Source organism: Lontra canadensis, unplaced genomic scaffold (assembly GCF_010015895.1).
Source record: "Lontra canadensis isolate GAN:19392208 unplaced genomic scaffold, GSC_riverotter_1.0 scaffold74, whole genome shotgun sequence".
Taxonomy (NCBI): domain Eukaryota; kingdom Metazoa; phylum Chordata; class Mammalia; order Carnivora; family Mustelidae; genus Lontra; species Lontra canadensis.
The window spans coordinates 2041564-2057458 of NW_022631068.1; the positions used below are offsets into that span (position 1 = coordinate 2041564).

Here is a 15895-nt window from a genome sequence, read left to right on the forward strand (position 1 = left end):
CCATCCCAGGACCCTGAGATCATGACCTGAGTCGAAAGCAGATGCTTGCTTAACTGACTGAACCACCCAGGTGCCCCATCATTTCTGATGTAACAGAAAAAGATCTTTAACAAAAAGAAAAAAAAAAAAAACTGGTGATAGAATTTAAGAGCTTAAAGAATACTGAGGTCTAGTTAAATTCCCCTTTAAAAAAATTCATTATTTTTAAAAATAAGAAAACAAGTGGGGAAAGTTAATTGACCTATGATGTCATAGCAAGTTAGTGGTGCAGCTGGAATTAGAATATAGACCTAAATTTAATTTTGCCTTACTCTTCTTAGATGTAACACCCATTTCTCTGTTCCTTGAGGATCTAAATTTACTCTTCAGATAAGCGTTCTCTTTGTCTCTCTTTGCAGAGGAGGTTGTGAATAATAGAGCAAAGAGAGGCAGTATGTTTTCAAATGTTAGCATGCATCAGAATCACCTATAGGGCTTGTTAAAACAGATTATGTCCCTCCCTCCCTGAATCTCCAATTTAGAAGTCTGGAGGAAGCCAGACTTTCTAACTAACTAACTCCCAGGTGATGCTACTGCTACTGGTCCAGGGTTCACACTTTGAGAACCACTGCTTAAAAAAACAGTCATAAGGGCACCTGGGTGGCTCAGTGGGTTAAAGCCTCTGCCTTCGGCTGGGGTCATGATCCCAGGGTTCTGGGATCGAGCCCCGCATCGGGCTCTCTGCTCAGCAGGGAGCCTGCTTCCTCCTCTCTCTGCCTGCCTCTCTGCCTACTTGCGATCTCTATCTGTAAGATAAATAAATAAAATCTTTAAAAAAAATAAAATAAAAATAAAAACAGTCATAAGCTTCGGAGTCAGTCATTCCCAGGCCTAAACTTTTGGCTGTATGACTTACTCCTGTGTGAACCCAATCAGGTTTTTAAACTGATACGTCTCCGTGTGCTGTACTTTATTTATTTACTTATTTATTATTTTTCAGTTTCCTGTACTTTAAATTGGTGATCATAATACTTATTTCACAGAGTCATTAATTACTTAATATAAAAAAAATGTAGCATACTGTTTGGTATACTGTAAACACTCAATTAATGGTTTCTATTGTTATGTAATAAGTCTGGGTCCCAATTAAAAGTTAATGAGCCATACATTCAGTAAATGTTTTAGAGTAGATACCCAGAGACTTTTTGTTACTTCGTCATTTTGAGATGCTGAGGTGTGTGTGGGCGCACACACACACATTCGTACTCAAACCTATTCCTCTCTTGACTTGCCTTCTCATTTATGGGAAACCTGGCAGAACAGTGAGAGAAGAGACAAATTGCAAAAGGGATTCCACTTCCAAGATTCAATTAACTATATTTTACTTCTATTAATCTCAGGCTTCTATTGTATATTGAAGTAAAGGTGGACAATATTTTTAAAAAGAGCATATTTCAAAATAATGTGACAGCTGCCAACTGCTAAGATAGAACTGCTTATGAATTGCCCTTGTGTATGTTGTGTTAAGTGGTAGAAGGAGGAGAGAATAGGACGCTGGAGGTAGTATGGGTGGAAGAAGGGAATCTATGTGAAAGATTCTTCTAAACTCTGGATTAGCCATATCCAGGGCTAGTCACAGTTCCTGAGGAGGTCTGCAGAATGAAGTTACAGAGGTGTATCTCTTAGCTGATCTTCTGCATGCACAATTTATAGAAAGACTATTCAAATAATGTTAGCACTTACTCATTTTCCAATTATATGTTTACCGTGTTAGGTGCCATGGAGACTTGATTAAACTTTAGAAATTGTGTAGAAGGGGGCGCCTGGGTGGCTCAGTTGCTAAGCATCTGCCTTTGTCTCAGGTCATGATCCCAGGGTCCTGGGATCAAGCCCCACACTGGGCTCCCTGCTCAGCAGGAAGCCTGCTTCTCCCTCTTCCACTCCCCCTGCTTGTGTTCCTTCTCTCGCTGTGTCTCTCTCTGTCAAATAAATAAATAAAATCTTAAAAAAAAATGTAAAGAGATAGCTAATAAATACATGCTAAGATGCCTCGCATTATTAGCTAATGAAATGCAAATTGAAATCAAAATGAGACACCACTTCGCATCTAGTAGGTTGGCTGTAATATAAAAGACAATAACACATGTTGGTGAGGATGTGGAGCTATTGGAAGCCTCATATATTGCTGGTGGGAATGTAAAATGGTGCTATGGAAGATAGTTTGGCAGTTCCTCAAAAACTTAAACATGGCGTCACCAAATAGACCTGGCCATTCTACTCCTTGTTATGTAACTGAAAGAACTGAAAACATAGTAACTCAATAACTTGAACACAAATATTCACAGTAGCAAAAAAAGTAGAAACAACCCAAATGTCCATCAACTGATGAATTGATAAACAAAATGTGGTATATACAAATGCTATACAAAAGAATGAAGTACTGATACATGTTATAACATCATTGGACTTTGAAAATACAGTGCTAAATAAAGCCAGATACAAAAGACTACATGTTATATGATTCCATATATATGAAATGTCCACAATAGGCAAATCTATACAGACTGAACGTGGATTAATGGATTAATGGTTGCTAGGTGTTGTGAGAATGAGGGAATGGTGGGGGGAGGACTGTTAATGGGCACAGAGTTCTTTTTGGAGTGATGAAGATGTAAAAAAAAAATAGCGGTGATAATTGCATAACCGTGTGAATATACAATTATCCTCTGAATTGTGCAATTTCAAAGAATAAGCTTTGTGGCATGTGAATTATCTCTCAGAAATGAAAACCAAGGGGCGCCTGGGTGGCTCAGTGGGTTAAAGCCTCTGCCTTTGGCTCAGGTCATGATCTCGGGGTCCTGGGATCGAGCCCTGCATTGGGCTCTCTGCTCAGCAGGAAGCCTGCTTCCTCCTCTCTCCCTCTCTGCCTACTTGTGATCTCTGTCTGTCAAATAAATAAATAAAATCTTTAAAAAAAATGAAAACCAAAAATAAAATATATACCTGTAATGGGCATGAAGCATGAATGAGAAATAAACTTTGGTTGTCATAAAAAATAATTCTGGGAAGAGGACATGATTCATGGTAGATGTACTTTCTGTGGAGAAACAAATCATCCTTCTATTAAAGATTCATAATGCATAGTAGCCCATCACAAGTTCTGAAAGCCTTGTAATGATGAAAACTTTATTTAGCTTCATTGAGCCATCATCTCCCAAACATTTCATCCTGAAAAACATTTACTCACGATGATCATGTGGAAGAACTAGTGCCTTAGAGGAGAATGAATCTTGGGCTTAAGCATATGTATGTAGGAAATACCCGGAGAGTTAGTTCCTTCCTTCCTTCCTTCCTTCCTTCCTTCATTCCTTCCTTCCCTCCTTCCAACTTTTTAAAATTTAAATTCAATTAATTAACATATAATGTATTATTGGTTTCAGAGGTAGAGGTCAGTGATTCATCAGCCTTCTAGAATAGCCAGTGCTCATTACATCAAGTGCCCTCCTTAATGTCCAGCATCCAGTTACCCCATCCCTTTACCCCCTCCCCTTCAGCAGCCTATAGTGTGTTTACCTGGAAAGTTTCTTTTTTTCTTCCCCCCAAAGATTTTATTTATTTATTTGAGAGAGAGAATGAGAGAGAGAGAGAGAGAGAAAGCCGGGGTGGGAGGGTGTCAGAAGGAGAAGAAGAATCCCTGCTGAGCAGGGAGCCCAGTGTAGGACTCTGTCCTGAGACTCCAGGAGCATGACCTGAGCCGAAGGCTGTCGCTTAACCAACTGAGCCATCCAGGCACCCTACCTGGAAAGTTTCTTAAAACAGGTTCTGGACCTCACCCCAGTGATTCTGATTTCAGAGGTCTTGGGTACAGCCTGAGAATCAAGCTCCCAGGTGATTTGATACTTCAGGTTTGAGAACTAAACTTTGAGAAGCAGCTTTACAGAATAGACAAACCCTGTGCCTTAAATGGGTGAATTTTATGGCATGTGAGTTATATCTCAATAGAGATGCTAAAAAATTTGATATACTAGAAGTAGCACTAAAATGTGAGTTCTAGTGATTTTGTAATGCAAGACCATGCTCTGTGAGTGAATTGTTTTAATTCAAATTTTCTTCACCTGTAAAACAAATCACTGCCCTATCTGCTATGTAGAGTTGTGGCAAAAACGAGGCAGTATACTCTTTTCCAAATTGTGTTCTACGGATAAAAATGTGACTTAAATAAAAAAAGTCCATGGTTAGTTAAGTTTGGGAGATTCTGAGTTAAATAATGTATATTCACACTGTTGGTTAGACCAATATTCTTGACTTGGACCCTAACATGAGTCTATGTATATAAAATCAATTAAATATGAGATTTTATTCATTCTAATTCTTACAGTGGATCCTCCACAGCTACTAAAGATCCATATGGAGTGGAAACTGTTTAAATAAACAAAATATGAATAATATTATGGGAATAGCAATACTTGGTCCTCTCTTGTTTCAAGCTTGATATTTTATTGATTTATTTATTTGAAAAATTATTGACTGAAAAGAATTTTAGCAAATGACTACTATGATAAAATAATGTTTATAAGGCTAAAAATATTTTATCTAGTTGTCTCTTTTAATCAACTTATATTTATAGAGCAACTTATTTTCAAAATTAGATTGAAGCTAAATTAAATATATCTAGAAAAATTTTGGCTCTCTAGTATTTTAATCGAAAAAATATAGTTTTTCCTTACTTCTCCTTTCCTTAAATTTGGGCTATTTTTAAACTTTAAAAAAATTTTTTTAATTTTTTAATTTTTAATTTTTTAAGCTTTTGAGACCCTTATTATCATTTTTATTTGAAGCTTTTATAATTAACTAAATGTTTTCTTATACTATAAGCTGTTTAAACTTTAGAACTTTGCTCTCTGAGGCTCCTGGGTGGCTCAATCGGTTGGGCATCTACCTTTGGCTGGGGTCATGATCCTGGGGTCCTGGGATTGAGCCCCACGATGGGCTCCCTGCTCAGTGGGGAGTCTGCTTCTCCCTCTCCGTCACTCCCTCTACTTGTCCTCTCTCTCTCTCAGTCAAATGAATAAGTAAAATCTTTTAAAAAAATTTTTAAAAAATTTTGTTTTCTTTTTAATTTTAGTTGAAAAGCATTTCTCCCCTGATTTTCTTTAGTGATCTGTTTTAAGCATTATTTTGATAAGCTATAGTCTATATTTAAACCTCTTTCTAGAACAATTTTATTGTATTAAATTTCTTGAAATTAGGTATATATTATTAACATGGCATTGGGAATGTATGTATATAGTTTGAAGACATCTTTTCGGGACCTTACTATAATAATACCTTTATTTCAGATGATGTGGAGGACCATCTTACTACGATATTGTTTTCTCTTGGTTTCCTGTCTACTTACTGCTCTTGAAGCTGTGCCTATAGACATAGACAAGACAAAAGTAAAAAATACTCAACCTGTGGACAGCGCAAAGATAGAACCACCAGTAAGTGAAATGATAAAGATAATCTTGTGGGAAGAATTTTAACCAAATCTTGCTAATATTTGTTACTTGTAAAATTGTACATTTAAGAACTATTTCTGAAATAGCAGTAAAAGAATATTGGATAAGCATATGTTGTTAATATTAGACATTGTTTATTTAATGTAGTTCATATATTAAATAATGCACGGGAGAATATTAATCATAATACATTTCCAGTGGAGAGCTCACTAGCCAAGAAAACACTGTATTATATTCAAAGAAGATACAGCAGTGAGGAGAGACAGGTGACAGTGGAGTAAAATCAACCAACTAATATTATTAAGTCCTCATTATCAAAGCCATATAGAATATTTACCTTTATGTAAAAAAAAAAACTATATATTGGTTCTGATATAAAATTCCTCATTTGAGAAATGCAGCTTTTTAACTTTGTCCCAGCTATCAGAGTAGATGTGTCTCAATGCCATTTTGCTAGTCTTTTTTTTTTTTTTTTTTTTTAGGATTGAGATCTTTAGATGCAGGGAAGGAAAAGCTTTGAGAAACATTATTGTTTGTTTCTTAATTTGAAGGATACTGGACTTTACTATGATGAATATCTTAAGCAAGTGATTGATGTGCTGGAAACAGATAATCATTTCAGAGAAAAGCTCCAGAAAGCAGACATAGAGGAAATAAAGGTAAATGTAATTAAATAATTATTTAACAAACATTAGAACATCCCGGACACTGAATTAAATATTAGGAATACAAGATGAGGCTCTTATTTATTCTGAGTAAGTAATATCTAGAAAAAAGTTTATTAGCATGAAAATATGATGGGGGTATAATATATTTTGGAAATGCTGAGAATGGGCTCATAATTCAGCAGTGGTGAAGTCATTTTTCCTGATAGAGGTAATAGCATCATGCCAATAATTTCCCTGGATTATTTTGAGAGTGATCTTATATTTCCTTTGAAGAATTAATTTGATCTATGGAGCTAATGTCCTAGAGTAAATAATATTTAATGTAGAACTTTCAGTGTCTCTTATCTTCTTAAGTTAGGATTAAAACATTATTTATGGGGACGCCTGGGTGGCTCAGTTGGTTAAGCAGCTGCCTTCGGCTCAGGTCATGATCCCAGCGTCCTGGGATCGAGTCCCACATCGGGCTCCTTGCTCTGCAGGGAGCCTGCTTCTCCCTCTGCCTCTGCCTGCCATTCTGTCTGCCTGTGCTCGCTCTCTCTCCCTCTCTCTCTCTCTCATAAATAAATAAAATCTTTAAAAAAAAAAACATTATTTATGGCAGTATGCCTGGGTGGCTCAGTGGGTTAAATGTCCAATTCTTGGTTTCCACTCAGGTTATGATCTCAGGGTCATGAAATTGAACGTGTGAAATTGAAAGTGTGTTGGGCTCCACGGTCAGTGTGGAGTCTGCTTGAAATTCTCTCTCTCTCTCTCTCTCCCCCTCTCCCCCTCCCCCTTCCCTTCCCTCCTCTCACTTTCTCTCTCTCTCTCTCTCAAATGAATAAATAAATCTTTTTTTTTTTTTTTTAAAGAACATTATTTGTGGCTAACAGAAAAGGTGGTAATAGGAAGTACAATAGAGAGAGATAATCCTGGGGTATGGGAATACTTTTATAATCGTCTGCCTTTCACAATCAGTTCCTCTTCCCTGCTGGGTCAAGGGGAGATGAAATGTAGTAAGTTAGACAGTTATTCAATGAAAAAGACATAAGAATTAAAATAGACAATAGGAATCATTATACATAGCTCAGGAAGACTTAGGAAAAACTGTCAGAAAAAAGTTAGAATTTGTCCTTATCTTTTCAGCTAAGTATTTTGGTCAGGTTTTTGTTTTTGGGTTTTTAAAGATTTTATTTGTTTATTTTGACAGAGAGAGAGAGAGGGAGAGAGCACAAGCAGAGGGAGTGGCAGCAGAGGGAGAGGGAGAAGCAGGCTCCCAGCTGAGCAGGGAGCCCAATGTGGGGCTCCATCCTGGGACTTTGGGATCATGACCTGAGCTGAAGGCAGAAGCTTAATGACTGAGCCACCCAGATGCCCCTCAGCCAAGTATTTTGAAAGGGGAATCATACTACATTTCTTCAGTTCCCAAATATTGCTGACTGGAAAGATTATGGCTTTGCCCATATCACTCCACTGAATATACTTTCATGAAGGATGTCAGTGACTTCTTTTTTTTTTTTTTTTTTAAGATTTTATTTATTTATTTGACAGACAGAGATCACAAGTAGGCAGAAAGGCAGGCAGAGAGAAAGGAAGGGAAGCAGACTCCCTGCCAAGCAGAGAACCTGATGCAGGGCTCCATCCCAGGACCCTGGGATCATCCTGAGCTGAAGGCAGAGGCTTTAACCCACTGAGCCACCCAGGCACCCCTGTCAGTGACTTATTAATTGCCAAATCTAGTGAATACTTTTTTAAAAAGATTTTATTTATTTGACAGATCACAAGTAGGCAGAGAGAGGGGCAGGCAGGCTCCCCAATGAGCAGAGAGCCTGATGTGGGGCTCGATCCCACAACCCTGGGATCATGACCTGAGCCAAAGGCAGAGGCTTAACCCACTGAGACACCCAGGCGCCCCCCAATGGATACTTTTTATTCCTCTTCTTACTGGACTCCTTTCTATCATCTTGGTGGTTCTCAGATTTTAGGCTTGTTGAAACACAGATTCCTGGGCCCCACCTATAGACTTTGTGATTCAGTAAGTCTAGAGCTTACATTTCTAAAGTTCGCTGTTGGTGCTAATGCTTCTACTTGGGGACCACATTTTGAGAACCATTGTTATATGTAATAATGACTACTATCTCATTGAGTATATTGCTTTTTTTGCTTCTATAACAACAAATTCTCCTAGTTCTCCTTCTTACCTCTGAACATTCTTTCTTGGTCTCCCTTGTAGGGGGGTTCTTTCTTTATCTTCCGCAGTGGGCCCCATGGACTCAGTCCTAAAATGATTTTCTGCCTGATTGCTAGTCAGATTTGCAGTTTGTGATTGCAAATGCACTAATAAACAAGAGAAAGTAAGCTATTCGCTATTTTGTTTCTTACATTTTAGAACATGTACTTACCTATGAGAAAAGTAATCAAAGGAGACAACCTTAAAAAGATTAATTTTGAAAAGTTATTTATATGTGTAATTACTAAAGTTTAAGGTGGCAAAGTTATTTTTTAAGATGAGTTTATTGAAATGTAATTCACATACCTTAAAACTTGTGCCTTTAAAACATATAATTCAGTGGTGTATCTACAGGTGGCCCTCAGCACTATCTACTTTTAAACAATTTCGTTCCTCCCCAAAAGAAGCCGTGTGCCCATTAAGCTATCTCTCCTCATTTCCCCCCTCTTCTTTTCCCTTGGGAACCATTGATCTTCTTTCTATCTCTCTGGATTTGCCTATTTTGGACATTCCATATAAATGGAATTATACAATATGTGGTCTTTTGTGTCTGGTTTCTTTGAGCATAATATTTTTCAAGGTTCATTGTACTGTACCTTATATTAGTACATTCATTTCTTTTTATGACTGAACAATATCTCACTTTATGGATATTCCATATTTTGGTTATCAACTTATCAGCTGATGGACATTTGGTCATTTCTACTTTTATGCTAGTATGAATAATGCTGCTATGAACATTCAGATACAAGTTTTTATGTGAACATATGCTTCAATTTTTTAGGTATATACCTAAGAATGGATTTGCTGGGTCATATGGTAATTCTGTGTTTAACTTTTTGAGGAACTGCCGAACTGTTATTGAAAGTGGCTGTACCATTTTGCAATTCCAGTTACTTTTTGAGTTTTTCCTTTGTGCTTAAATACGCTTTCAATTGTATGGTTTTTATTTTTATCTTTTTCTTTCTTTCTCCAAAGTTTTATAAATTCCAGTTAACATGCAGTATAATATTAGTTTCAGGTACAGAATTTTGTGATTTGTCGTTTAGATACAACACCCAGTGCTCATTACAATAAGTATCCTCCTTAATACCCATCACTGTTTAAGCCATCCTCCCTGCCCACCTCCCTTCCAGTAACCCTCAGTGTGTTTTCCTGTAGTTTAGAGTCTCCTTTATGGTTTGCCTCTCTCCCCACCCCATATTCATCTGCTTTCTTTCTTCAATTCCACATATGAGTGAAATCATGTGTTATTTGTCTTTCTCTGACTCATTTTGCTTAATACTCTCTAGCTTCATCCATGTCATTGCAAATGGCAAGATTTCATTCTTTTTCATGGCTGACTAATATTCCATTGTATATGTGTACACATCTCATTTATCCATTGATCTCTTGAAGGACATTTTGATTCTTTCCATAATATATAGTTTTTACGTATCTTGCTTTTAGAGTTATAAACTGAGTATCTTTTAAAAGAAATCTTTTTGTAATATCACATTTATCTAAATTAGTCAAAAGCATTTATCACTACTTTATCATAACCCTCATTTTAATATATTGTGTCTGATCTAAAAAAGGAATGTAATAAATAAAGCTAACTTGTTAATTTTAACAGAGTGGGAGGCTAAGCAAAGAACTGGATTTAGTAAGTCACCACGTGAGGACAAAACTTGATGAGCTGAAAAGGCAAGAAGTGGCAAGGTTAAGAATGCTGATTAAAGCTAAATTGGATTCTCTTCAAGGTAAGTGCTAAAGAAAAAGTAGGAAAGTTTCAGCATATGGTTGTTCAGGTCAGCTTATATTGTCACATACCGTGTTCTTCTAGTCAAAATTTAATGTTAGTATTGATTTGTTTTCTCTTAATTTTTAAAATTTAGTTTTTAAAATAGGTAATGTATTCACATCATTCAAAAGTCAAAATGATTAGCCTTAAATAGTTATGTCAATGAAAAGTAATGAATTAAGCCACTGACTTAAAGGAGGAAGAATAACATCAAAGGAAACCAAAAGAGAGAAAATCTAATTGTAACAATTTCCATAGATGAAATAGAAAAGTTGTCAGAGATGCTCTAAGAAAGCCACACCAGGCCTGGAGAGTGTCAAAAGGAATTCTATTAAACTATAAAAGAACAGATTCTCGGGGGCACCTGGGTGGCTAAGTTGGTTAAGTGTCCACCTCTTGGTTTCAGCTCAGGTCATGATCTGAAGATTATGAGATCGAGCCCCATGTTGGGCTCCACAGTCAGTGAGGAGTCTGCTTGGGATTCTCTTCCTTCTCTGTCCCTCTACTCCCTCTCTTTATCAAGTAAAAATAAATAAATCTTTTTTTTTTTTAAGAACAGATTGTCAGTGCTATTTAAACTATTCCAGAGCATAGAAAAAGAAGGAAAGCTTTCATACTCTTAATATGTTATTGATGCCCAAACCAAAATTATTGTATATCAAAATAGCAAGTAGATTTATTTTAGGAATGCAAGACTGACTTAATATTAGGAAATCTAATAGTATAAATCATCACATGAATAGAAATAAAGATAAAAAATTTTGGTGTGACAAAAGAAATCAAGAAGTCAAAGGACAAAGGATAAGTTAGAATAAATCTTTGAAACTTCTATCTTTAAAAATTAAAATTTGGGGGCATCTGGGTGGCTCAGTGGATTAAGCCTCTACCTTTGGCTCAGGTCATGATCTCAGGGTCCTGGGATCGAGCCACACATCGGGGTCTCTACTCGGCAGGGAGCCTGCTTCCCCCTCTCTCTCTGTCTGCCTCTCTGCCTACTTGTGATCTCTCTCTCTGTCAAATAAATAAATAAATAATCTTTAAAAAAATTTAAGATTTGGGGTGCCTGGGTGGCAGAGTTAGTTAAACATCCAACTCTTGGTTTTGACTCAAGTTGTGATCTCAGGATTGCGAGATAGAGCCCAGCCTTGTATGGGGCTCCAAGCTCAGTGCAGAGTCTGCTCAAGATCATTTATCCCTCTCCTTCTGCCCCTTCCCCCATCCCTATCCTGTTCCCCGCTCATGCACAAGCATGCTATCTCTAAAATAAATAAATAAATAAGTAAAAATTAAGATTTGATTTTTTTTTTTTTAGAGTGGTATAAGGTTTATAGCAAAATTGAAGTAAAGGTGCAGAAATTTCCCATATACCCCCAAACATGAATTACCTCCTTCATTACTAGCATCATCCACCAGAGTGGTAAATTTTTACAAATTTTTACAATTGATGAACCTACATACACCTACATACATCACACATCATAATCACCCAAGTCCATAATTAACATTAGAGTTCACTTTTGGTGTTTTACATTCATGGGTTTGGACAAATCTTTAATGATATGTATCTACCATTATAGTTTCATGCAGAGTAGTTTCACTGCCCTGAAAATCCTCTGCGCTCTGCCTATTCATGCTCCTATATTTTTTTAATTTTAGATTTTGAGGAGATTAAATAGCTATGAAGTAGAATTTTTGAAATGTGAAGATATCCACAGATAAGAAAGTAATCTCATATATCAAACGACTGTCTCCATATCTATAGAAAAGGAGCAATTGACAAAATTTAATACCCCTCCTTAATTTTAGAAAAGTAATAAAATAGTAATCAATAGATACTTCTGTAACACGATCAGGTATGTCTAACCCAGCCACATCATACTTACTGGGGAAATACAATTTTGTATTCTAACTAAAATCAGTAATAAGACAATGATGCCCACAGTCACCACTACTAATTAGCATTGCATTGGAGGTACTAGCCAAAACAATTATATAAATGAAAAAAAAAATTGGAGGTAAAGTCATTGAAAAGGAGCTGATAAAACCATTTCTGTTTGCAGGTAATATGATTTTATACTTGGAAATCTAAAAATAATTGACTAAAAAATAAACAACAGGAAAATTCAGCAAGGTAAATTTAATATATAGAAATCAGTATTTTTCATATGCAACAGCCAGTTACAAGATATAATGGAAGAAAAGACTCTATTTACAGATACCAACAAAAATAAAATACTCAGAGTAAACCTGTTAAGAAATTGGATTTATAGACCAAAAGCTTTAAAATACTCCTGAAAGATGCAAAAGTAGGCTTGAAAAAAATGAGAAGACATACCATTTTTTTGATACAAAGACTCAACATTGTAAACATGTCAATATTCCTTAGGTTAATTTATAAATTTATCATGATCCAAATAAAAAATATCTACTTTCCCCCGATACTAGACAAGTCAATTTTAAAGTTCATATGAAAAAAGGAAACAAGCAAGAAAAGCTACATACCTTGGAAAAAGAACAATGAAGGACTAAATAGTTATGTTAGATATTAAAACCTATCACTAAGCCTCACTCATGAGAACTGTATGGTTTTGGCATATAAGTAGAAAGACCAGTGGAACTGAATAGAAATACCAGAAGTAAAAGTAAATATATTTAGAATTTAGTTTGAATTAAAGGTGATATGTCATTATTAGTGTGATCAAGATAGATTTTTAAAAAGAATAATGTTGATACAATTGGGTAGCTATTTGGAAAAGGTATAGTTAGATCTCTCTCTCATTCACATCAGAATAAGTACAAATGAATCAAAGATATCAGTGTAGAAAATAATACCAAAAAACACTAGATGACAAGTTGATCAAGTTCTTTATTAAGTTGGAAATGGCCTTTCTAATTATGAATGAAAATCAAGAGGTTAGATTTGACAAGTGGGAGATCCTTCCAGCTGGTGTCTCTGTCTTTGTGACATGTCCCCATAGGCTGGTTGTCTGAATGGTTCATTGGCCTTAATAAACACCTGAACCTTTACTCCTGGTAAACTTTATATCGCAAAGGAATCACCTGGGGAGCTAGTTAAAAATGCAGTTTACTGGATCTTATCTCTAGAATTTCTGATTCTGAGGGTGAGTAAGATGCATTTTATTTTATTTTTACTTATTTATTTTTAAAGATTTTATTTATTTATTGGACACGGAGAGAGAGAGTGATCACAAGTAGACAGAGAGGCAGGCAGAGGAGGAGAGGGAAGCAGGCTCCCTGCTGAGCAGAAAGCCTGATGTAGGGCTCGATCCCAGGACCCTGAGACCATGACCTGAGCCGAAGGCAGAGGCTTAACCCGCTGAGCCACCCAGGCACCACTGTAAGATGCATTTTAAACATGTGACTCTGGTCAGTGGATCATATTGGACAAATGCTTGTATAGAGCATTAAACTCCCTGCTGGTGAATAGACCTAGAAAACAAATACCAGGGGTGCCTGGGTGGCTCAGTTGGTTAAGCAACTGCCTTGGGCTCAGGTCATGATCCCAGGGTCCTTGGATGGAGCCCCATGTCAGGCTCCTTACTCAGCAGGGAGTCTGCTTCTCTCTCCCTCTGCCTGCTACTCTGCCTTCTTGTGCTCTCTCTCTCTCTCTGTCAAAACAAACAAACAAACAAACAAACAAACAGCACTCCTTATCCTGAGATTAAGGATATCAATGAGAGGTAAACTGAGCTCATACCCTCCTACTTCAGGTAGTCAGACATAGAAGGACATTCCATCCTTAAAGCTGGGCCTAAGGTATTTTGAGATTACTTTCCTGTTAGACAACTTCCATCCCTTCAATCTTGGCAATATTTTCTTTATTCCAAATAGATGCTGAATTTCATTGTCTAAAGAAAACTGATGCTTAGAAAGCTTATGAGTGTTTTCTCACTGATTCAGAATTTATGAATTGAAATTTCTGATAATTGGAAGAAAGACTTAAAGGGTCCTTTTTTGGGGGGGGTGTAATTTTTAAAGTAAGTAATACATTCACATGGGTGAAAACTAGAAACTATAGAAGACATATAGCAAAAGTGCTCTGATATTTTTGTACCCTGTAAGTTCCCACTACCCCAAACATGATCCTTCGATTTCTTCATTCTTATATAAGCAAACAAATAAAAATCCTTATTTTTCCTCTCTTCTTTTGCAAAAGACAGCATGTAAAACACATTTGGTGCTTTGTATTTTTCTTTTAACAACCTATTTGGAGGTCATTCTGTATTAGTACGTAGAGACCATCTTCATTTAAAAAAAAAGTTTCTTTTGCAGCTGCATAGATTTCCATTATATCGATATGCCATAATTTATTTAACTAGGGCTACTGGTGATGGCTTTTTGGGTTATTTCTAGCAAACACTCTTGTACATATATCACTCCATATCTGTGTAAAATTATCTGTAGGGTAACTTCCCTGCAGAGAAACTATATATATATGTATTTGTAATTTTGATAGATATTGCCACCTGCACAGACCTTGTATCAGTACATACTCTTGTAATTTCTTACATCCTGTTAAAAGTATGTATCTTCGGGGGCGCCTGGGTGGCTCAGTGGGTTAAGCCACTGCCTTCGGCTCAGGTCATGATCTCAAGGTCCTGGGATCGAGTCCAGCATCAGGCTCTCTGCTCAGCGGGGAGCCTGCTTCCCTCTCTCTCTCTCTCTCTGCCTGCCTCTCTGTCTACTTGTGATCTCTCTCTGTCAAATCAATAAATAAAATATTTTAAAAAAAATAGTATGTATCTTCGAATTTTAAGAGTTTGACCATTCTGTTAGATAGTATAATAGCGTAGTTTTAACATGTATTTCTCCTGTTTGGGGTGAGGTTAAATATCTTTTCATGTGCTTCACTGTTTGGTCATATCCTTTAGGCCTGGGTCTTAGGACAAATCTTTTCTTCATAAGGAAAATTTATATAGTGCCATTGAAAGAATTCAGTGAAATCTTAATCTAACTACATTAAGCAGTTTCTTACTTTCTAGTATAACAAAATGTTCCAGGCTCATCTTGTACCTATCCTGCCTCAGGCCTGGAATGAGTCGTTTCCCTGAGGATTCCTGGTTCTTTTTAGTGGGAAATGATATTACAGACCAAAGACTGGCGTTAGGTGTGCTCGTTGCTTCTGGAATATATATTTTTTTCTTTTTTTAAAGATTTTATTCATTCATTTGAGAGAAGGAGAGGGAGAGAAAGAAGCACAGCATGGGGGAAGGGCAGAGACAGAGGGAAAAGCAGATTTCCTGCTGAGCAGGGGTCCCCAGGATCGTGACCTGAGCTGGAGGCATATGCTTAACCCAGGCACCTCTGTTTCCCTCTTTGATTTCATCTTGTTTTATTTTTTCCTCTTGTCCCCTATGATCCTCTGTTTTGTTTCTTAAATTCCACATATGAGTGAGATCATATGGTAAGTTTCTTTCTCTCATTGACTTAGTTTGCTTAGCATAATACCTTCTAGTTCCATCCACATCACTGTAAGTGGCAAGATTTCTCTTTTTTTTTTTTGATGGCTGAGTAGTTTTCCATCCACATCTTCTTTGTCTGTTCATCTGTTGATAGACATTTGGGCTCTTTCCATAGTTTGGCTACCGTGGACATTGCTGCTATGAACATTGGGGTGCATGTGCCCCTTCGGATCACTCCATTTATATCTTTAGGGTAAATACCCAGTAGTGCAATTGCTGGGTCATACGGTAGCTCTATTTTCAACTTTTTGAGGACTGTCCATACTGTTTAC

The 15895-nt window shown here is 36.7% G+C and overlaps 1 protein-coding gene across 4 annotated transcripts in view; it reads left to right on the forward strand.

Annotated features, from left to right (window-relative positions):
- The window catches only part of NUCB2 (nucleobindin 2), a 47665-nt gene that overhangs the window by 20167 nt on the left and 11603 nt on the right, over positions 1 to 15895 (forward strand). For 3 of the 4 annotated variants that reach the window (XM_032881135.1, XM_032881133.1, XM_032881134.1), the window contains 3 exons: positions 5319 to 5462; positions 6032 to 6139; positions 9973 to 10099. In XM_032881135.1, coding sequence (XP_032737026.1) covers positions 5319 to 5462; positions 6032 to 6139; positions 9973 to 10099 — 379 coding nt within the window. Of the gene's footprint in view, positions 1 to 5318; positions 5463 to 5962; positions 6140 to 9972; positions 10100 to 15895 lie in introns of those variants that run through there. The other variant, XM_032881136.1, reaches the window with a different exon arrangement.